Raw genomic sequence first — 25,106 nt, forward strand, 5'->3', positions numbered from 1 at the left:
TAGGTGAATGGTGTGAACAGAGGTTCATTTCAGGAAAACACTTCTGCTGGTGTATGAGGATGATGGAGGAGGCTGATAACAGAGTTCCGTTAGGAGGCTTACTGGATGGTTTGATCAGAGTTGTGCTGTGAGGATGGAGAGAAGTAGGCAAGTTTGAGAACTATTAGGCAGATGAAACTGAAAGGCTTTGGTGACTGGTTGATTGAGAAGGAAAGAAATGTGGAGGACCACAAATATTAGTCTATGGAAGTCCTCAATAAATGTTTGTTTTTGATTGTGTCTTCAGTAACTCTTACTTTTACCACTGCTTTCATAATATACCTGAGCTTGAGGCCACACATGATTTTGATTGGGAGAAAGCTTTCAGTGGTCATTTGATGACCATTAGTAATCGCAATTTTTGGTTTTACTTCTTAAAACAAACAACAACACTTTATAGCACTGAGTACTGTTTTCCTCTACAAATGAGGAATCTGAGGCACAGAGGGATTTAATAACTTGCTCAGACAGTTAGTAATGGTAGACCCAGAATTCGAACCCAGATATTCTTACTGTGGAGCCTATGCAATCCACAGGTTTTTATTCTTCAGAGTGATCCTTCAAAAGAGGTGTTTTGATGAATTGACCTTTGTATCTCTACTAAATACTAATTTCCCTTCTTGACCTCATCCAATTCAGTGTAAAGGAATAAAATACAGTTGATCTGATGGTTCTTCTTGATTGCTGTTTTGGTGAACCAAAAATGTATCCTTACATTTTAATTCTTCTTAATCCTTGCAAACAGGAGGAATAACATAGAAAAATACTGCTTCTCTTCTATGAATAGTACATTCTCTGGACTAGTTATCTAGGCTTTATCCTCTGAACATTAATTACCACAGGTATATTGTAAAAATAATAGGAAGACAGCAAAGTGGAAGACTACATATACCTTTGCAGTATAAATCTAGCCACACATGTTCTATGTGAAGAGAAAACATTTATGAGTATTCTGAAGGAACATTTATATGCCTATAAATAACATTGCTGGTTTACTTTGCTTAAAGTGAATGCTAGAGGACATTTTTGTAGTCTGTGCAAGGATTCAAGATGGGAATCGTCATATAATCTGCCTGTTAGATCAGTAAATTTCTAAAGTTGTATTTTGCGTATGGGTGTGGCAGTTTGCGAAAAAATACTACTTCCTTCTGGGTGCCTGCATATTGTCAGCTTTTAAGAATCAAAGCAGATTAAACTTTGCTAGTATGCTCCATAACTATTTCCTTTTCAAAGTTGGGGTTTGTCCCATTTCTCTGGAAAATTCACACTCGAGTTTATCCTGAACATAACCACTGATAGACTGTTTAGCACTTACATAGGGTTTTTGTTTTCAGGATTTCATAATCATTGCCTTTTAATCCATTTAACAGCCCTGTGAGGTAGGCAGATAAATTCAAGCATCTAAGTCTCCCGTGGGCAGATTTCAGTGGCAGCATGAGTATTGTGATTGGCACTGAGTTTCCTTAACTTCCCAGAGGCCAGACACCTGGAGAGGCTTTCCTACAGGTCAAGATACATGCCAGTGTGTCAGCCACAGGGCACTGCCTCCTACTCCTCCTGCTATTTTGCTAAGATTCAGTGACTGCATCTACCATTAACCACAATGCTATGCCCACAGTGTCTGTCTGCATGAAAGCCACTCTGAAAGAGTACGTTTTGAAAGATTCTTAGGGAGCCCAACAAACGTTTATGTTCTGTAAAGCTATGGTTTTTCCAGTAGTCATGTACGGATGTGAGAGTTGGACCATAAAGAAGGCTGAACACCACAGAATTGACGCTTTTGAACTGTGGTGCTGGAGAAGACTCTTGAGAGTCTCTTGGCCTGCAAGGAGATCAAACCAGTCAATCTTAAAGGAAATGAACACTGAATATTCACTGGAAGGACTGATACTGAAGCTCTAGTGCTTTGGCCACTGATGCGAAGCGCCAACTCATTAGAAAAGACCCTGATGCTGGGAGAGATTGAGGGCAAGTGGAGAAGGGGGCAACAGAGGATGAGATGGTTGGATGACATCACCAACTCAACAGACATGAGTTTGAGCATACTCTGGGAGATAGTGAAGGACCAGGAAGCCTGGCGTGCTGCAGTTCATGGGACTGCCAAGAGTCAGACTTGACTTAGTGATTGGACAACAATAACAACACAACAAATTTCAACTGTTTACACTCCAGTTGAGCATAAACTCCAACAAAGGTACTTTTTGTTCAGTGATAACACTCATGGCTCCAACTAAGTACTTAGATTAATAAATAAATGAGCACCAGAATTTCTGTCTCAGGAGTCTGTAATATATTCAGGTAGGCAAAAAATATGTGTACCTAATGATAAAATCATCAACATGGCGTCAATTGAAATATAAAGTTGGCAGTTTTATGTAGTATGCTTATTTGTACCAAGCTCTATGATAAAGATAATACACACATTATCACAGCTTTGTGACATAGATACTATCATCCTGGTTTTCAAACAATGAAAACCAAGGCTAGTAAGTTGACCGCAGTCATAGAGCTTCTGACTCCTTGGTAGAAGGTGATGTATAGAATCTTAAAGCTCTAGGGCAATATACAACAGAGGAGTGGTAATAATAGAGTATATAATAAGACACATATTAACTTGTTTATGTATAAAGTAAAACAAAACCATGTAAAGAATTGTTTTTACACATGTAGTAATTTACATCTTTTTACCTTTCCCAGCACTTTTTAACTTTTCTAGTACTTGCTTCAATGAAAGTATTTGTATGTTTTTCCTTCTACCTTGTTGATAGTTTCTTGAAAGGATGACTGTGTCTTATTTGTCTTGTAATTGTACATATTAAATAATGCTTAATGCCTTAAATCGATTGGGTGCTCAGGAATTACTCAGTAAGCTTTAGAAATTAGTAGGGCTTTTACCCAGAGATAAACCAATTCACCCAAGGGCAGCTTATCTTTGACAAAGGAGTCAAAAATATACAGTGGAGAAAAGACAGCCTCTTCAATAAACATTACTGGGAAAACTGGACAGCTACATGTAAAAGAATGAAACTAGAACACTTCCTAATACCATATGCAAAAATAAACTCAAAATGGATTAAAGACTTAAAGGCCAGAAACGATAAAACTCTTAGGTGAAAACAGGCAGTACACTCTTTGACATGTATCACAGCAAGATCCTCTTTGACCCACCTCCTAGAGTACTGGAAATAAAAACAAAAATAAACAAATGAGACCTAATTAAACTTAAAAGCTTTTGTAAGGAAAAGCTTTTGCAAAGGAAACAACAAGATTGAAAGCCAGCCCTCAGAATGGGAGAAAATAATTGCAAATGAAACAACCAACAAAGGATTAATCTCCAGAATATATAAGCAGTTCATACAGCTCAATACCTGAAAAACAAACAGCTCTATCAGAAAACGAGCAGAAGACCTAAACAGACATTTTTTCCAAAGAAGACATACAGATGGCCATTAAACACAAGAAAAGATGCTCAACATCACTGGTTATTAGAGAAATACAAATCAAAATTACAATGAGGTATCACCTCACTCCAGTCAGCAAAAAATGTACAAACAATGAATGCTGAAGAGGGTGTGGAGAAAAGGGAATCATCTTGCATTGTTGATGGAAAAGTGATACAGCCTCTATGGAGAACAGTATGGAAGTTCCTTAAAAAACTAGAATAAAACTACCAACAGTAGTTTTATTAAGACCCAACAGTCCCACTAATGGGCATACAGCCTGAGGAAACCATAATTTTAAAAGATACTTGTATCCCAACGTCCATTGCAGCACTGTTTACAATAGCTAGGACATGGAAGTAGCCTGGATGTCCATTGGCAGATGAATGGATAAGGAAGCTATTTCTGTGGTACATATATGTAATGGAATATTACTCTGCCATGAAAAGGAGTACATTTAAGTCAGTTCTAATGGAGTGAATGAACCTAAAACCTAGTATACAGAGTGAAGTCAGAAAAAGAAAGACAAATATCATATATTAATGCATGTATGTGGAATCTAGAAACCTGGTACTGATGAACCTATTTGCAAGACAGTAATGGAGATGCAGACATAAAAAAACAGAATGGTGGACAGGGTCGGGGAAGGAGAAGGTGAGACGAATTGAAGGAGTAGCATTGAAACATATACATTACCATATGTAAAATAGATAGCCAGTGGGCATTTGCTGTATGATGCAGGGAGCTCAAACCTGGTGCCCTGTGACAACCTTGAGTAGTGGGGTGGGGTGGGAGGTGGCAGGGAGGTTCAAGAGTTGGGGGGGACATGTGTATACTTGTGCTGATTCATGTTGATATATGGCAGAAACCAACACAACATTGTAAATCAATTATCCTCCAATTAAAAATATTTTTAAAATATTTTTTAAATTATTTAAAAAATTTAAAAAAAAAGTAGTAGAGCTTTTAATTGAAAAAGAAGTACCTGTATGTGCAAAACATTTAAATGAAACTGAAGAATCGCTCCTATTTAAGATTTATACCTAGTTCTTTCCCATTATATGTTCCAGTTTCTTATGGATCATTTCAGAAATATTCAGTATATGTATTTGTGTGTGTGTGTGTATAGGTAAATGTACATTCACCTTACACCTGAATTGATTGTCTTAGATTATGATAATTAAGTCTAAATACAGAATTAATCATAGCACTATATGCAGAATATACTTTATAATAAAAGTCATTTATTAAATGCATTATAAAATGCATAAATGGGTAATTATGATTGTACATCTAACAAAAATTTATGTATGAGTTTAACCATGTCCTCGAGAGAAAATACTAACATAGTGCTACTGCTGCTAAGTCGCTTAAGTCGTGTCCGACTCTGTGAGACCCCATAGACAGCAGCCCACCAGGCTCCCCCGTCCCTGGGATTCTCCAGGCAAGAACACTGGAGTGGGTTGCCATTTCCTTCTCCAATGCATGAAAGTGAAAAGTGAAAGTGAAGTCGCTCAGTCATGCCTGACTCTTAGCGACCCCATGGACTGGAGCCTACCAGGCTCCTCCGTCCATGGGATTTTCCAGGCAAGAGTACTAGAGTGGGTTAAATATGTAATTCCAATATAAGATGGTTATAATTTAGATACTTTAGGGTTGCTAAGTTATATGTGAGGGAAGATTAACTTTAGGAATTAGATGTAAAGATTATGGTTGAATATCTTCTTTGGAGTTTCTCTATACTTTCAAGTGTCTTTCTCACAACTGGTAAAATTTACAAAGACCCATTATATATGAAGGAATGAGGCAGGATTTGGAAGAAAAGAGTTATATTTTGCTGTAGCATACAACTATATTTTGCAAAATGATAGAAGATAATACTAGATTATAATTTATCTTGAAAATTATGTGTTTCTGGTGTAAATATGAGCTATGAAAAATAGTTCTTCATCTGCCAAAAAGAGAATTTGAGAATCCTATACATTTTTAAAAGTTAAGTTGCTAATTCTTTGTTTATTGTTTTCTAATTGTAGGTTTTAGTATAAAAGCAGTGCCATTCCAGAATGCCATCTTGAATGTAAAAGAACTTGGAGGTATATCATATATTTTTTCTATGTCTGACTCTAACTTCTACTAAGTTCATATTAATGCATTGCATATAATTAAAACATGTTGATGATGTTTTATTCTAGAAGGTGACTTATTTTTACCCTTTTTCTTGGTAATACGTTTCCTAGAAATATTTTTTCTTTATATATATTAAAGGTGGTTGAAGAGTTCTAATTGACATAAATGTATGTTTGTTTATGTAGTGCTACGCTACCAGTGCCATTTTATACTCTATACTCATTGGTTTTGCTTCTCTTATTAAATTTATTCTTGAAGTGAAAAAATGAAGAGAGTTTTAGTATAATCATGGAAAAAAGCTATACATTAGGCAAAGAACTGTATTTTAGAGTAGTTTGTGTTCATATTGCAGGTTTTATTGTATTAGATCTTTTTAGAATGTGTTTGTTCTGGTAATAAATCTTTGCCAATAGGTTCTTTGTTGGTCAGGCACATTTATTGGATAGGCTTTACCCCAAACTGTACATCACTCAGTCTTTCATTGCACTCTCTGTCTGGGATTTTTTTGATTGTATTTTGTGTCAGTCAGGGTCTTAACCCATGTAAGTAGGTTAACAAAGAAATCAGTCAATTCAATGAACCTGCTACATTCTCTAATGGCATAGGAACATGATAAGTCCTCTGGAGTTCAGTATGGTATGGGTGAGTTTAATGACTTAGAAGAGAGTTCTCTTCCATCTCTTTAACCACTTTGTGATATTGACCTTATTCTGTTTTTGGTTTTTTTTTTTATGCTCATTCTGTGACCTTTTATTAGATTGATGAAATTAAAACCCAGACCTATGCCATCCTAATAGTATTTTTATGCCTTCTTATTTTTATATAATGATGTATTGGCTGATCTTTCCAGGTTTACTTCTGTCAGTCTGTTTTATAGCCACTTTGACTTTTATAGTATTAATATTTAAACTATGGTTGATAAATTCTGGTTTTTCTTTGACATTGGTTTTGTCATTTTGACTGAAAAAATGATAAACATGAATGTTTTTATAATAGAAAAATTTTCTGTGCAAAAATTTTAAGACTTTATTAAATATTTTAATATTACTTAGTGGCTTCAGAGAACATAGTATAAACATCAATGAAATCAAATTGAATGGTTTGAGAATTCTATTATTTTTAAATATTACTGATACTTAATAATATTATTATTACTAGGCTAGATGCAAAATTTTTATTAAATACCCTCCAGATGTAAGAAACTATTGATTAATTAAGATGTTTATTATTGATGTTTACTTTGATGATATAAAAATGCATCTTAACAATTTTTTAAAAGTGCAGAATTTATTATAATCTTAACTGTGCCATTGAAACTCAGTACAACTCAAAAGATCAAGTTAGAGGAAAGGGGTGTATAAGGTGGGAATCCATCTGTTCCCAAGCAGAGTTTAATTTTGTTGGAAGAACGGTGTGCTGCTGCTGCTGCTAAGTTGCGTCAGTCGTGTGCGACCCCATAGACGGCAGCCCACCAGGCTCCCCCGTCTCTGGGATTCTCCAAGCAAGAATACTGGAGTGGGTTGCCATTTGAACTGTGTATGCCCTGGAAATTACTGAAATGGAAATTACAATGGAGAGGATACTATAGAGTTTGATGGAAATACTCTAGCTGTGCCTCTTGCATGATGAAATGGAGAGATGTAGGTACACGACAGAGCTTCAGGGTTAGGATCCATACATCAGTTTCAGGCTAGTGATGTGTGGTGCTTGGCAGGTGGTGTTGAAGAGCAGATTACTCACTTAAGCACAGATTCTTCTATCCCTGAAAATTTAATATCTGTTTTCAGGTGAGAGGCTCTCAAGGAGGCGATTTTCTGCATAGAATCTATTTGTGTATCCTCTGTTGTGTGCTCAGAAGCAAGCAGTGGAGGAAGTTCAGGGCTTGACTTTTCACTCACTAATTCCTTTACTCAACAAATTTTTTTTTGAGCACCTCCTCTACCTGGAGTAGGACTGGGCCCTAGATCAGCCAAGAATGCATGAAAAGCAGACTAACATACATAGAGAGTATAGTTTTCATAGAATTTAAGTAAATCTTACACCCCAAGAGGCTCATCCCAATATAAGATACGAGGCCTTTAGGGAAAGTTATGACCTCCTAAAATTAAATTGTTTGAGAGGAAGTTGCTTGACCCAAGAATTTCTAAGTTCAAGAGGAAAGAGTTGAGAATTTTAAAATCAATGTTATTTACCAGTAGAGAGTTTACTCAGAAGACAGGTTAATCAGAATTCAACCAGGTTGTCAATCCAGGCGAAGATTCTGAAATCAAGGAAGAAATTCAAGAAGCTAGGTGTAAAGGTAGGCAGATACTAAAAGCCCGCACTGTGCTGAAGTTTGGAATGCTCTGCTGCTTCTCCTAGGGTTAATTCAGGAGATTGGCCCAGCCCGTTTCTCCCTTCTAATTCCCTCTTCTACCCTTTTCGCATGGTTCCAAGGTTTTCAATCACTTGCTCCTAACCTCTCTTACTTTTTTTACTTCTTCAAAATAGGAAGAAGCGTGAACTTGTGTTCCTTATCTAGTAAGAAATAGTTTAGAATGAAATAACAATGACTAATGGAGTTAAATGAAAGTCACTTTTGGTAGATCTTACTATAAATAGCAAACCTTATGTTCACAAACACACTGGTGTGTGTGTGTGTGTGTGTGTGTGTGTACTACCTAATTTATATCAGAGAGAATTCTATGCTGTTATCAATTTTCTCTTTTATGAGGATATTTCTTATATCTCGCACCTAAAAATTCCTATAAATTTCATTCATAGCAATTTTCTCAAGTGATCTTTTCCTGCTGTTCATGCAGTCGTTCTAGCACAGTTATTTGTGTCAAGCATGATTCTAGGGACTGGGGATAAATGATATTTAAAGAGACCTGTGGTTCAGTGATAGAGACATTTGTGAAAACCAATATTTGAAATTAATTTGGAAAGTAACGAAATTAAGAGGGAAGTAAATATAAAGGATGACACAAAGAGACGATCCAGCCTGGTGGTATGATGGGTGAGTCCTGTTTACACTATGTTGAGAATGACCTGTTCTCCTCATCTTACCTGTCCCACTCATCAGGCTGTACTGATTACTCTAGAACTCTACAATTTCTTCTATTTTCTCTCCGCACACATTCTTACTTAATCTTTGCAACTTCATGCCTAGAGAGTAGATGCTGTTATTATCTGACAGATAGTGAGACACAGGGCAAGTGGTTTGTTCAAAGTTATTTGGAGAAGGATTTCTGGGAGTCGATCTGAGCCCTTGTGCTTAACCACGGTACCCTGTACATGAAGCATTTTACCCAGTGCGTGGCACAAGAGAAGTGCTCCCAGGTATTGTCTGCTGCTGTTCTTACCACTATTATATGAACAATTTAAAGCTTTCACATGTTGGTATTATTTTCATTAACACTGTATTGATTACACATTAACACTCTGCTCAAAACTGTAGGATGTTATCCCTAATCATTGCAGCTGCTTTTAGTATTCATTTTCTGTCTTACTCTCTTTATTTAGAGGTTAAGTCAACTCTTCCTCCATTTTAATTGTGACTCTAGTGCTGTAGTCATGCTTTCCTCTTCTGGTTTCTTCAAGACTCCCTTCTGAAGCAGTCAGGACTCCTAAAGGAGATTAGTCCTGGGTGTTCATCAGAGGGACTGATGTTGAAGCAGAAACTCCAATACTTTGGCCACCTCATGCGAAGAGCTGACTCATTGGAAAAGACCCTGATGCTGGGAAAGATTGAGGGCAGGAGGAGAAGGGGACGACAGAGGATGAGATGGTTGGATGGCATCACCGACTCAATGGACATGGGTTTGGGTGGACTCCGGGAGATGGTGATGGACAGGGAGGCCTGGCGTGCTGCGGTTCATGGGGTCGCAAAGAGTCGGACTCGACTGAGCGACTGAATTGAACTGAACTGATAGTGTCAACACAAGCATAGTCCCTGCATAGATTGGCTAATCAACACAAGGGGAGACTCTTAACATGAACTAAACTTCTCTTCTTGAATTACAGTCAAATATTTCTGATAGGCCTAAAACAAAGTTCTGGGTTAATCCCTTCCATACTTGAAGGGATTCGTTTTTTTAACACTATCCAGGTCTGATCCCTATGGAGGTCATTCTGTAGTATCTCTCAGTGAACTTTTTTTTCCTGCATATTTTTTAATTTGGAAAGTCTTTTTTAAACTAATCTAAATCCTTTCTCCTTTAGTTTTAATTAATTACTCTGCTTGTCTTGCTCTATTATTTTTATTTTTCTGGGTGTTGTGTAAGACACCAAGCAGGATCCTGGATAGACAGAAAGATTAATCTTTTGAAGGATTTTCCTTCCTCCTGGTGACTTGTTTCTAAGCTCAGCCATTCTCTATGGTTCCAGATAAGTCTGCTTTCCTGTATCTTTGTTTCCTTATCTGTAAATTGTAGTACTAATAGTCCCTATATCATGTAATCCTTGTGAGGACCAAATTAGTTAATGTAGGTTGAGTACTTAGAGACTGTCTGGCCCTAACATTTCTGAAAGATTTACTGTTATTATAGTTATACCCTCACTCCCTCACACCCCACAAAAGCACCTTTAAATAATGCCTTTTTCATCCCAAGTTCTCTGAATATAAAACAAATCACATATGATTGCTTTTTCCTTTGTGGTCATCTCTCTCTCCCGCATCGACAAAGTGATCTTTTCCTGCACGGTGTTCTGCCTGAAAGTCACTGAAAGGGACCTCATTGGGCTCTTGGTTATCTGCCCAGCATATTTTTTGCCACTGCACATGTGTTGGTAGTAAATGTTTTTGTCCTTTTCCACCTAATCACCTTTTTTTCTGTTTTCAGATTCCACCAGAAAAATCTCTTGTCTGTCTTAGTGCCTCTCAGTTGATTTCATTCTGTTTGACTTATCTATTGTAACCACATTACTAAGGTAAGCAAAGCATCTGGCGTTTAACTGAGTTGGACGCAGTGGTCACTGCAGTGACATCACAGCACTGATAATTTTTCATCTTAGAAATGTCCAGTTCTTAAATCTATGAATAGTTTTTTATACCTTCTTAGATGGCTTTCTCTTGATTCTGAAATTTTGTTCACAAATTGATAGAATCCAGAGAGGAAAATTTCATCTCTTAACACATTTGGTTTGTTACCACTTATTGATAAGGTTCCAGACATCATAATATTGCTTTTTCTTTCTTGAACTGAATTCTGGAACCAACCAAAAAATGGTTGGTTTTGCCGAATGACTTGTTTTCTTCCCTTTAATATTCTAATGAGTTATGTCTGAATTGTTTCCCCATCCCCCTATCTTGGCCACGGTCCCCACCCAATATACTCTTTGGCTGTCTTATCTTCCCAGTTGACTTTGAGGAAGGCAGGGCAAAGCTAAAAATCAGTTGGCTATCTTTCACACTTCAGGATTCATTGCTGTTAGTTGCCAATCAAAAGGGAAGATATGAGGCTTTTGTCTGCATTTTCTTTTCTTTAGAGGAAGGCGGTGAGGGTAGTATGGAAAGTGCAAGTTGTGTTTATCTACCCATTTACTTCAGCCCGTGCAATAGTGACTGAATGGTTTTTGAGGGTTGTCAGCTAAGCCATTTTTTAAAGTTTGCTTCTTTCAGCAGCCAAGCTGTTATATGAAACAGATGTTGACTCTGTCCTGTTTCTTTGTTTGCCTGAAGGAATACGCCTCCTCATAGTGAAAGGTGCTGTTTCTTTGTATCCTGCTAGTTATCTTGGGGTGCTGTTAATCTGTCCAGGTTATTTGCATTTCTAAAGTTCTCCAGAAACTGTACAAGGCAGACTTCTTAACAGGCAACCCAGGGGGCACTACTGCCTGCTTCTTATAATCTCTGCTTTTTGTACCCAGGCCGTTCGATGTCTTTCACCAAAATAAAGCTGTCTTCCTTCAGAATCTTTTACTAAAACTTACTTTGGAGGGAGTAATCACTCTTTAATTTTATCTGATGCGTTCTCACTGTTCTTTGTATATTATGATTATTCCCTCTATATGGCCATTACTGCCTCCTTCCTACTAAAAAATAATGCAACTCAATAAGTATAAATTTAATGTACCCCCTGGCTCTGAGGGTCATGCTATTCTATAAAGACAGGAGGAATCGAGGCAATATAAACCAATAAATCGGTTGTATATTTTTTAAAAAGACTGATTATAGGCAGACTAACTTGAAGAGGTTATTATGGCCACATTGTTGTAAAGGATGATTGGAATTGCCTAGATTTTTGCTGGTATAGGAGGAAACAACTTGCCATTCAAAAACTGTTTTAGACATCTTCAAAAATAGGTTTCATGGGAGAAAAGGCAGGAAACCATGACCCTGGCAAAGGAACATGGCTGCTCAGAGTGGGGGCCCAAATATGGCCAGGTCCACAGAGTCCCTTAGCACTGTGCTGTGAAGTAAGTGACAGTCAGCTCCATATGAGTCAATGTGCATGTTCTGTATCTTTTGTATAAGGAAGAAGTGTGATTCAACAAGTAGAGTGTAGCCTCAAGACACTCTGTCCCCTTCTGCATTTCAACTTCTTTTTGTTGGTCTTTCTTATCTGTAAGATGTAAGTTTTAATAAATCATCACTATTTATTTCCCAAGGGATTGGGCTGGAAAAGTAAAGTTCAGTTGCCTAAAGCGCCTCAAGAGAGATGCTTTAAGAATAGACAGTGGTATTGCCACTAATTCTCTTTTTATAGTTGTGGATCCAGTGTGATATGTAATATTGAATGATAGAAACATCTTGATATAGTATTGTTTCCTTATCTAGGAAAAGAACCAGACCTTTCTGGAATGGGAACAGCCAGTTAACTCCTGGCTCTCTGAGCTGTGTACTCTCTCGCTTAGGCTCTACTAGGGGAAATGATATTGGTACAACGCCAAGTCACTTGGATGTGAGTTAAAAGGCCACAGCTATCTGAATTGGTTGAACAGGATCCCAGGGTGGTGGTGTTCAAGCATTTTTTACACTTGCTAAGGGAAAACTGAGCCAAACAGTCAGGAGAGCCAAATAAATGAATCTAAGGGCCCAGAAGTCTGTTACTGGCTGATGTAGACTTGACCTTAATTTTTGTTTTCTTCTGGACCTGTGCCCTAGGAAGTTTTTTAAAATCTGTCTTCTCAGTCATAGTTTAGTATAGTACTTAACGATTTGCTTCTTCTAAGACTCTGTGTATATATAGAATGTTCTAGAAACTGGATTCCCAGCCTTTTAAACCTCCCACTCCCTCTGGCAGTAGGGATCTTATGTGCCTCTGAGGTTGCTGCCTCACCACTGTTTCCTCTTTAAGGGTGATCAGGTCATTTCATATCTTCTCACTCTACCCAGCTTCCTCACAGAACATTGTGTTGGGTTCTTAGCTTAATTTCTTATCCCTCACAGGGGAATAGGTATCTCTGTTTCTCCCAGGGGTTGCCATAATAGCAACTAATTTTCACTGTGTATTTGGTTTCAGTGTGATATTGCAGCAATAACACTGAAGTCAAGAGACCAGTATTTTCCTCTAACGAAAGAAGCCAGGGGACCTTGGGCAAGGCATTTAACTTTTCCAACACCACTTTCTTTTCTAGCAGCCGGAGATACTTATAAATGTTCTGTTTTTTGGTATAACGTAACTAGTTTATTTTTTATATAAAAACTTACAGTATTTACTTTTCCTCAGTCTCTGAGAACCATAGAGCGAGTCTCTAACTGGATTATTTCCTCTACTTTCCTTTATCCCTGACTTTGTCAATTATTATTATTTTTTGTACAGTAGGCATTTTAATAAATCTCAAAGTTTTCTTTTTGTATGAAAAAAGTAGTGTGAGGCAGACCAAACGTCCACAAAATAACTAACAGTAACTTAACAAAGGTGCTGTCACTGTGGTCTTGACTTTGGGAAGCATTATGGTCTGTTATGAGAAGTGCTGGGCTTCCCAGATGTCACTAGCAGTAAAGAACCCACCTGCCAATGCAGGAGACATAAGAGATATAGTTTCAATCCCTGGGTCGAGAAGATCCCCTGGAGGAGGGCATGGTAACCCACTCCAGTATTCTTACTTGGAGAATCCTATGGCCAGAGAAGCCTGGTGGGCTATAGTCCAAAGGGTTGCAAAGAGTGGGACACAACTGAAGCGACTTAGGATGCATGCATGCGTGAGAAGTATTATAACAGCACAACATGCCATGTGGTTGTACAGAAAGGACAAGACATAACAGAAAGACAGTCTAGGGAAAGGAACAGATGAAATGAAAGTCAAGGAGCTAACAGTGGGACTGGTTCAGTCTTGTCCCAGCATAAACCAAGCCTACTGTCGTCTCTGACTTTTGTCCCATCTGTTCCTAGACTGTTTTTCCCTCTGTCTTCTTTGTCCTTTCTATATGAGCCTACTTGCATCTTGTACTCAATACTGGTATTTGCCATACCAGACTATAAATTTTTGAGGAACTGAAAAGAACAACAGTAATCTTAAGGGTTTGTTGTATGTAGTATAAAATATATCCATAGTTATAAGCTGAAGGGAAATGTGCCCAATTATGCCCCAAGATGCTAGAGTAAAGTTAGATCCTTCAGAGGCAAAATGTTTTGTTGTTGTTGTTGTTGAATTCATTTCAGTGAACTGTTAATGAATATTAACTACATTCTGGGCCCTGAGGATACAATTTCTTCCCTGCCATATACACACATACATGCTCTCTCCTCTGAGCCCATTTCTTTGGATATTTTGATGAGAGAGAGAGAGATGTTGGCTATAGCAATTATGAAAGTTCTCAGAAAAACTAAATAGCTTTACTAGATTCCTACAATTGGAATGTCAACTTGACAGTTGTTGAAGAGGTAATATGTTTGTAGCTATTCATCACTTATCAGGCTGGATTGATTCTCTCATATATGCCGGAGCCAAATGAAATTGAACTGGTTAGATTTGCTTTTGAGGTGTCACAGATTTGTTTCTTTTAATTTTTTAAGATCCAAAGTATTGTCTAAAGACTATTGAAAATGCTTGATCATTTTAGTCTTGAAATTTGCTGATATTCATGGCATTCTTGTGAGAGGTAATAATGTGAAACTTTTATCATATTAATTATTTTAATACAGTTATGGGGGCTTTTATGATTGAAAATTAAAGGTTGATTTTTTTTTTGTTGTGTCTATTCTCCCTCCCTTGCCAAAATCTCATGAAATGACAAAAATATTAGAAAACAAACACATAATAATAAATTAAATCTATAGCAAAGATAGATTTAAATCTACAATAGAAAAGAGCAAGACAAAGCCTGAGGTACAGACAATGGAAATATGAAATAGAAGGGGAATTCATCAGGATTATTAATCAGAGAGCTTATCAGAGTTGTTAATTGGGACTTGACATTTGGAGCTCTGCCTTTATTTTTCTTTTCTTTTTGTGTTAGATAGTGGATGGCAGCTGTGTTTACCCACAAACTAAATCCTTGAGTGTGGGTGCTAGACTCAGTGCGGCGGAGCAGTGCCCAAGTAATGCACTGACTGCCAGGTGGGTTAGAAAGCCCACACACAAGGGAGACAAGCCGTTTGTCCCCTGTTAATCACTAGAAACAGGCAGTGGTAAACAGAAGAGCTGGCAAACAGATTTTCAGGCAAAGAATAAGCATATAATCATGACACACCACAAATGAGGGAAATCAACACCATGAAAGAAAGACACCCACTCAAAAGTCAGAAGAAAAGATGCCCAAGGACCTACAGGTAATGGAATGATCAGAAGAAGATATTAGCAAGATGGAGAAAGGTTTTGTATTCCTGAAAAAGAATGTAACGTAGAACTTGGGAGATTAAAATTTGACTTAAAAATTCAAAATTAAAATGTCAATTTGTAACTAAGATATTAATTAGTGAAACTAAGGATTGAGCAAGGAAATGTCATCAGAATGCCTTCTAAAAGGAATACTTTGTAAGTATGAAGGAAAATTTAAGAGACAAAGGGCTTAGCTACAGAAATTCCAACATCTCTGTATGAAGAGCTCTAAAAGGAAAGTAAAGAGAAGCTGGAGAGAATAAAATAATCAAAGAAATAATTTTTTTTAAAAGCCTCTAATATGAAAAACCGTACTGCAATTTAGTGAGCCCTCTGAGTGCCCATACCTTCATGTAGCATAAAGAAGGAGAAACTGTTGTCATTATAGAAACACACATCATCACAAAAAAATAGCATTATTTCTCATTTCAGCATGGGAGATGGCAGTCATCTGCCATCTAGTAAAGAGGAAAAACCATTAGAGTGTATTCTTTACATATTTAGAGTAAGATTATAATAAACCAAAGAAAAACCAAAGTTTAAATATCGTTTTTCAGTCGCTTAGTCTTATCCAACTCTGTGGCCCTGTGGACTGCAGCATGCCAGGCTTCCTTGTCCATCACTGTCTCCCAGAGTTTGCTCACATTCACATCCATTGAGTTGATGAAGTTTAAATTCAGGATTTAAAATTAAGGATAAACACTGTAACAATAAAAGTAGAATGATATATACAAAAGTACTTAAAAAATAATCTGAAAGGTTACATATTCAGCTAACGTAAGTTATCGTACAGAATGGAGTTAGAGTTTACTGTGTTCAAATAGGTTTTTGCTTTTGAATATTGTGTGGATTTTTTTATGAGAATTTTTTTTTTTTTTTAGTTTAAGAAATAAATTCACTCCAAGGATAGAAAGCAAAGAAGATTTGATAAATTGAACAAAACGCATGAATGGTGGGGGAAACCCAAAATAATGAACAAAAGGTTGTGATAAATAGAAAACATCTATATATACATTGGAGAAGGCAATGACAACCCACTTTAGTACTCCTGCCTGGAAAATCCCAGGGACAGCAGAGCCTGGTGGGCTGCCATCTATGGGGTCGCACAGAGTCAGACATGACTGAAGCAACTTAGCAGCAGCAGCAGTATATATACATTAGTATTTGCAATAACTATTAAATAGGTTTAATTCTCCTTTTATAATGTGGGTGATATAAAACACTGATCATAAAATATTCAGCTCTATCTGATGATGAGAGATAATTCTATAACAAAAAGATGCAGTAAAAAAAAAAAAAGATGCAGTAAGGTAAAAATAAAAGGATAGAAAAGATACCCTAAAAATAGGCCATTGAAAAGAAAGTACTAGGAACAATCTTAGTATCAGATGAAATGAAATTTAAAGCAAAGAACATAAATGAGAATAAATGAGATATTTTATATTGATATACTAAAATAACTGAGCATTGACCTTAATATATTTAACTGCATAATTCTATAAAGCTAAAACTAGGAAAAATATAAGAAAAAGTCAACAAATCTGTAATTAGTAGAGGAATTTAGCCATGCTTTATTCAGAAGACCAAGTACATGTACTAAGTGTATGTACTAAAGCATTTAAATAGACAATTAACAAATTTGATCTCATTGAAAATTATATAGTTTTTACTCTCATACAGAAAGTATGCTCTTTGGAAATACACATAAAATTTTTACATGCATGACCATGTATAATGTGTTTTCTGATTTAAATCCATTTTATAGCAAATAGACAAAAATAATGACACATGACATTTATAGCTCCAGGGGAATCTTCCCAACCCAGGGATCAAACCCAGGTCTTCTGCATTGCAGGCACATTCTTTACTGTCTGAGCCACCAGGGAAGCCCCGTGAACCTTATACCATGTACAAGAGATTTAAATCAAATGCATCCTAGACCTCAATATGTGGCCTAAACCTATAAAACTTCTAGAAGAAAACATAGGAGAAAATCTTTATCACCTTGGATCCGACAAAGATTTCTTAGGTAAGAAACCAAAAGCATAATCCATAAAAAGAAAATTGATATGTTGGATTTCATATTACTTAGACTTCTGCTTTATGAAAGATGCTATTAGTGAATATACAGGTCAAGATTAGGTGAACATTATTTGGAAATGATATATCTGATAAATAACTTCAATCCAGAATATATAGAGAATACTGAGAGTTTAATAATAAAAGAGACAAACTCTTAAAAATGGGCAACAAATTTAAATATATACTTCATCAAAGAAAATAAAAAGAATGTAAATACGCACATGCAAAGATGCTTAATGTTATGTCATTAGGGAAATAGAAATTAAAATCACCACACACATATTAAAATGTTTACAATTTAAAAGCCTAACTTTATCAAGTATTGATAAAGATGTAGAAAAACTAGGATTCTCGTTCAGTGTCAATATAGATGTACAATAATACAGCCAGTTCGGAAAACAGTGTGGTAGTCTCTTAAGGTAAATGCAAACTAATCTCCTAAGCTGTTCTACTCTTAGAACAAATGAAAACTTGTGTTGATACAAAATCCTGTACATAAATTTTTACAGCAGAATTTTTTGTAATAGGACAAAACTGAAAACAACCCAGATTGATCAGTTGGTGAATAGATAAATAAACTATGGTATATCCATACAATGAAATGGTATTTAGCAATAAAAAAGAATGAACCATTGACACATGCCACAACATGGATAAATTTTGAAATAATAATTATGTGGAGTGAGAAAAGTCAGACAAAATGGGGTATGTAGAGTAGTATTCCCATACTGGAATAAATTTATATAAAGTTCTAGAAAATGCAAACTAATATTTAATGACAAAAAAACATTTCAATGATTTTCTGAGGGCTAGGGACAGGGACAGGGGTAGGGGAGAAATGGAGGGATTAAAAGGCTCATAAGAAAATTATGGAGGGTGATAGATATGCTTAGTATCTTGATTGTGGTGATGGTTTCACAGACAATTACATTTGTCAAAACTTATCAAATTGTATACTTTAAATATATGTACTTTTTGTATGTCATAAAAACTCCAATACTTTGGCCACCTGATGCGAAGAGCTGACTCATTTGAAAAGACCCTGATGCTGGGAAGGATCTAAGGCAGGAGGAGAATGGCATCACCGACTCAATGGACATGAGTTTGAGTAAACTCTTGGAGTTGGTGATGGACAGGGAGGCCTGGTGTGCTACAGTCCATGGGGTCGCAAAGACACAGACACGACTGAGCAACTGAACTGAACTGATACCACAGTAAGACTATTAAAAGTAGTTTATACCTTTAGAAATTAAAAGACATTTTTTCAGTCATCTCAGGTTAAAAATCATTGGAAGTATGTTTTGCGGAGGACTTATGACCCTTTCCTTTGATTGCTTTCCAGTAAAGAATTATTTTAAATAGGCTAGCATCCCTGGTTTTAAAAAAAGATAAATGTGACCGGAAAAGACTTAGAAAACTATCCAATACTGTATAATCATATATAGCTGGATTGTTGGGATTAAAAATATAAGTGTTTTAAACTGTTAGATCAAGATGGTATCAAATCCATCTGTTTAGTGTGTAGATTTTTAAAATCACAGTGCTGATGAAAGAAGATAGATTGATACATGTCTATACAGAGCAGCCCTCAGTTAATCAAGGGAAGACTATGACGTATTTGTTACACAAAGAGTGAAAGATGCCTCAGAGTAAACCAGTTGTGGTTCATTCTGTAGGGATACTCAAAACCTTAGTTATAAAATAGACTCTTCCCAATCTTAGCAGTTATGTCTATGAAAAATCTTCAGGTTGGTGATTCTGAAATTAGCAAGATGCAGGTCTTAGAGAAAGTCAGAGGCTAAGGGGTAAAATGAATAAAAATTACACTAAGGTGAACAAATGTGTTGGAAAGCATCTGATTCCAAACCATGTTAGAATAATTGGTATTTTAAAAATACACTTTATATCTGTGTGAAATACCTTTTTTGGTTCAGAAATCTTCACTGCTTCAAATTATCTTCTTAAACTGATTTCATGCTCTCCAGGTGGCACTTCTGGTTAAAATTTTTTAACCAGACTGATTTTGGCTTTATTTTCATTTGTATTTTCCCTGTTTCATTTTTGCAAATCTTGGCAAAATGTCTGGTTGAGATCGATGTGGATATGTTTATCTATAATAATCTATGTATAATACGGTAAGATGGTAGAACATAATATATTTTTTTCTCTCTGGACTTCGCTTTCAGTGAGCCACCATGGCCTCCCTTCTTTTTCCTTAAGGTGATGGTGTATTGTAAATTTGACGTGCGTAGTTATAAAACCCTTTTACCTCAAAACCATAGTTGGTGATAAGCTAGGGCTGATGATGTGCTTAATCATGCTGTTGAACATTCCATACTTGAGAGGCAGTGTGCCAGTCTTTTCTTGTCTCGGTTTCCTTTTTCTTCTAAAGTTCTCTAAGTAGACTTCAATATCAATAACTTTTCCCCCTTACTAATTAGATTAAATCTCAGTAAGTGAAGGTGGATCTAATATTAGCTGAAAAGTTAAAAATGCAGAGGCAGTTTCTCGGGAACTTAGTTGTCAGGTGGGTACAGGGCTCTCAAGGTGGATAATAGATGCATTTATGTTTTTAAAATGTTGGCTGTCTTTGCTCTTAATGCTTTTTATATGGCTGTCTGTTTTGCAAATATTTATCAAGTTGTGGGGCCATTGTCTCTTCTCCAGCAGGTGAAAATTTGTTTAAATGGTCGGTCATGTATTTAGATCTAAAATGATTGTACCTTAAATCTTAGAATCTGGAAAATTATCTAAAGATTTTAAGTGTATCTCTGAACAGGCTTAAAGCAAAATTCCTTATTCATTTTAGATTCTCTGTGTGTCCATAAAACATTGTAAGAAGCTCAGAAAAGATTTTAATTTGTAGTCCTCTTGATTCTGGGTAAGAGTGATGATGACAGGCAGCAGAAACTGAAATTCAAGAATTGAAATGACAGTTACTCTCCATCCTCCAAAATGGATAAATATAGATTGGTTTTCTAATGGTTCTATCACGTTTTCTCCTTTTGAATTTATTATGTGTGCTACTCTTGCCTGGAAAATCCCATGGACAGAGGAGCCTGGTGGGCTACAGTCTATGGGGTCACTAAGAGTCGGACACAAGTGAAGTGAGTGACTTCACTTTCACTTTTCACTTTCATTCATTGGAGAAGGAAATGGCAACCCACTCCAGTGTTCTTGCCTGGAGAATCCCAGGGATGGGGGAGCCTCATGGGCTGCCGTCTATGGGGTCGCACAGAGTCGGACATGACTCTAGCGACAGCAGCAGCAGCTCATCATGAGGTTTAAAGTTTTGCTACATATCTGCATGAGGACTCAAAAAAAAAAAAAAAAATCAGATGAATTCTACTGGGAAATTTTTGACACAGGTGTCCCAGCAATCATATTGTGGATTAAAAGAAGAACAATAGTGAAAACAAGAATCTTTTTTATTAAGTTACGGTTTAAAATTTCTTCAAAGTTTTCTTTATTCCTTCAGATCTTTGAAAGGCACCATGTATGCAAGGGTGCTGAGAGGAATGAGCCTGCATCAGTCCCATGCTTCTCCTAAAATGAAGGAATAATGGGCAAAATACTCAGGTGTAACAAATACGTAGATGATGTCCAGATCCCTACATATTTAATTATTATGTATCCTACATACGTAATTATTATCAGTCTTTGCAATGGCTCATGTGTGTTTGTATCAAGCAACTTTGTCTCTTTCATCTTTTTAAGGCTAAGTGCTTGTTCCTAGTCCTCTTTTAGGCAGATTTGATGTTTTGGCGCTTTGAGCTTTACAGTTGTCCTTCATAGTGGCTGTTTTTGTTTCAGGTATAATCTTGCTGACTCTGCGTAGGAGCCTGAAGTGTTCTCTAGTCCTGTTCAGTTCAGTCGCTCAGTTGTGTCTGACTCTTTGCGACCCCATGAACCACAGCACACCAGGCCTCCCTGTCCATCACCAACTCCCGGAGTCCACCCAAACCCATGTCCATTGAGTCGGTGATGCCATCCATCCATCTCATCCTCTGTCATCCCCTTCTCCTGCCCTCAATCTTTTCCAGCGTCAGGGTCTTTTCAAATGAATCAGCTCTTTGCATCAGGTGGCCAAAGTACTGGAGTTTCAGCTTCAACATCAGTCCCTCCAATGAACACCCAGGACTGATCTCCTTTAGAATGGACTGGTTGGATCTCCTTGCAGTCCAAGGGACTCTCAAGAGTCTTCTCTAACACCACAGTTCAAAAGCATCAATTCTTTGGCACTCAGCCTTCTTTATAGTCCAACTCTCACATCCATACATGACTACTGGAAAAAGCATAGCCTTGACTAGATGGACCTTTGCTGGCAAAGAAATGTCTCTGCTTTTAATATGCTGTCTAGGTTGGTCATAACTTTCCTTCCAAGGAGCAAGTGTCTTTTAATTTCATGGCTACAATCACCATCTGCAGTGATTTTGGAGCCCAGAAAAATAAAGTCAGCCACTGTTCCCACTGTTTCCCCATCTCTTTGCCATGAGGTGATGGGACTGGATGCCATGATCTTCGTTTTCTGAATGTTGAGCTTTAAGGCAACTTTTTCACTCTCCTCATTAATTTTCATCAAGAGGCTCTTTAGTTCTTCCTCACTTTCTGCCATAAGGGTGGTGTCATCTGCATATTTGAGGTTATTGATATTTCTCCCGGCAGTCTTGATTCCAGCTTGTGCTTCCTCCAGCCCAGCGTCCTGTTATTCCCCAGAATTTAAATAACTTAGAGCTTTCTGCTTGGCTAAACCTTCCCACTGCTTGTCTTCTCTCTCCTTCAGATTTCTGAATTTTGTTTCTCTTCAGGTCAGCAGATAAATAATGAAAAGGAAACAATGACATCAAGAAACTGTGTGTGTCGCTTTCCCTTAATATTTTTTTTCATTCTAGTCTGAAAGAGGTGATAATTATTTGGGGACTCTCTTTTCCAGCTAATTCTGCCCTTTTCTGAACTGATCAACTGAAAAAAAAACTTTTTTTTTTTTCCCTTGGAATAGAGAGTGAGGGTATGAACTTAACAGGTCTTAAAGTTTTTTGCTACCAAAGCTAATGGTTAGAGACTAATGGTCCACCTCCTCCCCTAATCTTCAAGACAGGACTTAATTAAATGAGACTATTTGAAAAGTTAGATAACTTTTTTAGTAGATAAAAAGACAATTTTTTTTGCATTGCCTTATGCAGGAAGGATTGAATACAACCCAGATGAAAGGACCTAAATAACTTGATTATTTATGTACAATATACTATTGAAAAGAATTATCTACTAAAATGATACTGAGTATTTTAATATGATTTTGATACCACCATGCACCTCACCATAGTTATCATCTTTGACACCGTACTTTTGCAAAAATCAAGATGTTATTCATCTAGTCATCTGTCCTTAAAATATTACTAAGAGCTTGCTGTTTTAAAACATATAGTTGTACTGTGCTTTAAGAAAGCTATGTTTAAAAGTAAAGATTTACATGTTAGCAGGCTTCCCTGGTGGCTCAGATGGTAAAGAATCTGCTTGCAATGTGGGAGACCTGGGTTCAATCCCTGGGTTGGGAAGATTCCCTGGAGAAGGGAATGGCTACCCACTCCAGTATTCTTGCCTGGAGTCTGATGTGCTACAGTCCTTGGGGTCGCAAAGAATCAAACATGACTGAGTGACTAACACAGGTTGTATTATAGCATTTGTAGTATCACATCATTGTATAGCAGAAACTAACACAACATTATAAGGCATTTATACGTCAATTAAAAAATCATTTTTGGTATTATGAAAGAATGGTTGGTTTTGTAAAATATTTCTCTAAATTCTCTTTTAACGTTTTAAGTTCAGCTACATTTTAAGTTATTTGACTTAGCTATGTACTGTCAGGACCATTTCTGAGGCATAAATTGATTCTAAAATTCTCTCCCATAAATCTTGGTGCAAAGTTCTGCTTCTTTCCTTGTCTTAGTTTTTTTTTTTTTTTTTTAAGTGTTCTTTCTTGAAAGGATGCTAGTCCATTTAACTTGGGTTCAGTATCCCTGAAATCTACCATGTGCAACTATCCTATACAACTTAAACTTCAGGTTAAATTACTTTGGGAAAATTCTATAAAGACTGTTAAGAAATTAAAATGTTACATACTCCTTCATTTGTCATCTGGGATAAAATGTTACTGAAAGAGGACAAGAGAGCAAAGAAATAATGTGTAGAAGATAAGAAAAACCTGGTAAGAGAGCACAGAAGCTTTTGAGATGAAGTTCTTGTTCTTCTCATGTCTTTATATCTCATACCTTGATAACTATCCTAATCTCATCTTCATTTGTTAATTGGAGAAGCTAAATCTTTAACCTTGCTTTGACAGTGTGTCTATTAAGATTTTTATTTGTACTGTTGGTTTTCAAAGTTTGGTCTTTCTGTTTCTCCACACTCTCTTTTTTTAACAGCTTTTCTCTAATAGACTAGGCTGAGGTACCATTTTAAAGGAAAGTCAGCTGAGAACTGGGGAAAATATGTGGCTTGTCAGATGATGCCCTAGAAGTGTAAAGCCCTATAGTAATACAGCGTAAGACCCGAGGTAGAAAGCATGGGCTCTCAGAGGAGCGGTGACCCGCTTGCGTAGCATACATCCCTGGGAAACTTGTCCGGGGAGTTCAGTGCGGCCGGTCACCAGAGGAGGACACGAGGGGGCAAGTACAGGACAGCCATGTACATCCGGGGCTCACGTGTTGACCATATGAAACCTGCTTTTGGGACTGGAAAATGCCTGACATGGCTAACCTAGAATATATCATTGTTCTGGTTCCTGGCACCATCCTTGTTTTTTACTGTGCAATGGACACTGTTAGGCTGTTTGAACATTGTTGCAGCTTGCTGACCTAGGGGAGCCTGAAGCAAAAAAAAGTTGTCTAATGCAGTTCTAAATCAAGTTTTAAAACAACAAAACAGTTTAATATCTGTGGCTGGAAGGGAAATGTTTGGAGCTGTGTAACTGGCAGGCAGGAGAGTAGTGACTTGAAGAGATGATTCTTGGGCCAGTTTTGGACACAAGCTGAACTAAACTAAAAGAAACCCAGGCAGACTCTTCTGTCTGGTTTCCCAGTAAAATCAGAGGGGACAGTCCTGGCAGTACTATGGATTTGTATGCTGGGATAGATATAAACAGCAAAACTCTCAGTCCTGTGGCTATAAAAAGAAGTATTTTTTATGATGTATTCATTGTTTAAGAGCAGGCTCTGAGTTTTGTTTAACATTTATTCCTATGCAACTCAAAAACCTGAATTCTGTCTGCCTGTGTGCTTAAGCTCTTTCAGATGTTTTTATTGTGTAACATTTTTCTCCAGATTCTTCTTTTAATGTATGTTTTTTTTCTTCACAATCTGTTAAGAGATCACTTTGTGTGAATCTTAACACTGTGATGCTGTTTCATGGTTTTAATTTGAATGTGAATTGTTGCAGCTGGAAGCATATGATTAATGGCACAGACTTGTTTGTCACAAAAACAGGTATTTTACATTTAGTTAAGATGCATTGAAAAATTGACTTGCTTACATTGCCCTGGACGTAAAGTCACATTTCAGTTTACTTTACACTTCTGCTTGAAATTGAATTAATCTTAACTATGTAGATGCACATCTCTGATGTAACTGACTATTGAAGGTATTTGAAGGATGTTTTGAAAAATCGCTTATT

At 36.9% G+C, this 25,106-nt stretch overlaps 1 protein-coding gene across 1 annotated transcript in view; it reads left to right on the forward strand.

The window, feature by feature from the left end:
* Positions 1–25,106, forward strand: part of ARL15 (ADP ribosylation factor like GTPase 15) — a 464,282-nt gene that overhangs the window by 181,395 nt on the left and 257,781 nt on the right. The window contains exon 3 of the mRNA XM_061393544.1: positions 5,513–5,572. Within this exon, the coding sequence (XP_061249528.1) occupies positions 5,513–5,572 (60 nt within the window). The remainder of the gene's footprint in view (positions 1–5,512; positions 5,573–25,106) is intronic.

The sequence above is a fragment of the Bos javanicus genome, chromosome 20 (assembly GCF_032452875.1).
Source record: "Bos javanicus breed banteng chromosome 20, ARS-OSU_banteng_1.0, whole genome shotgun sequence".
NCBI classification, from domain to species: domain Eukaryota; kingdom Metazoa; phylum Chordata; class Mammalia; order Artiodactyla; family Bovidae; genus Bos; species Bos javanicus.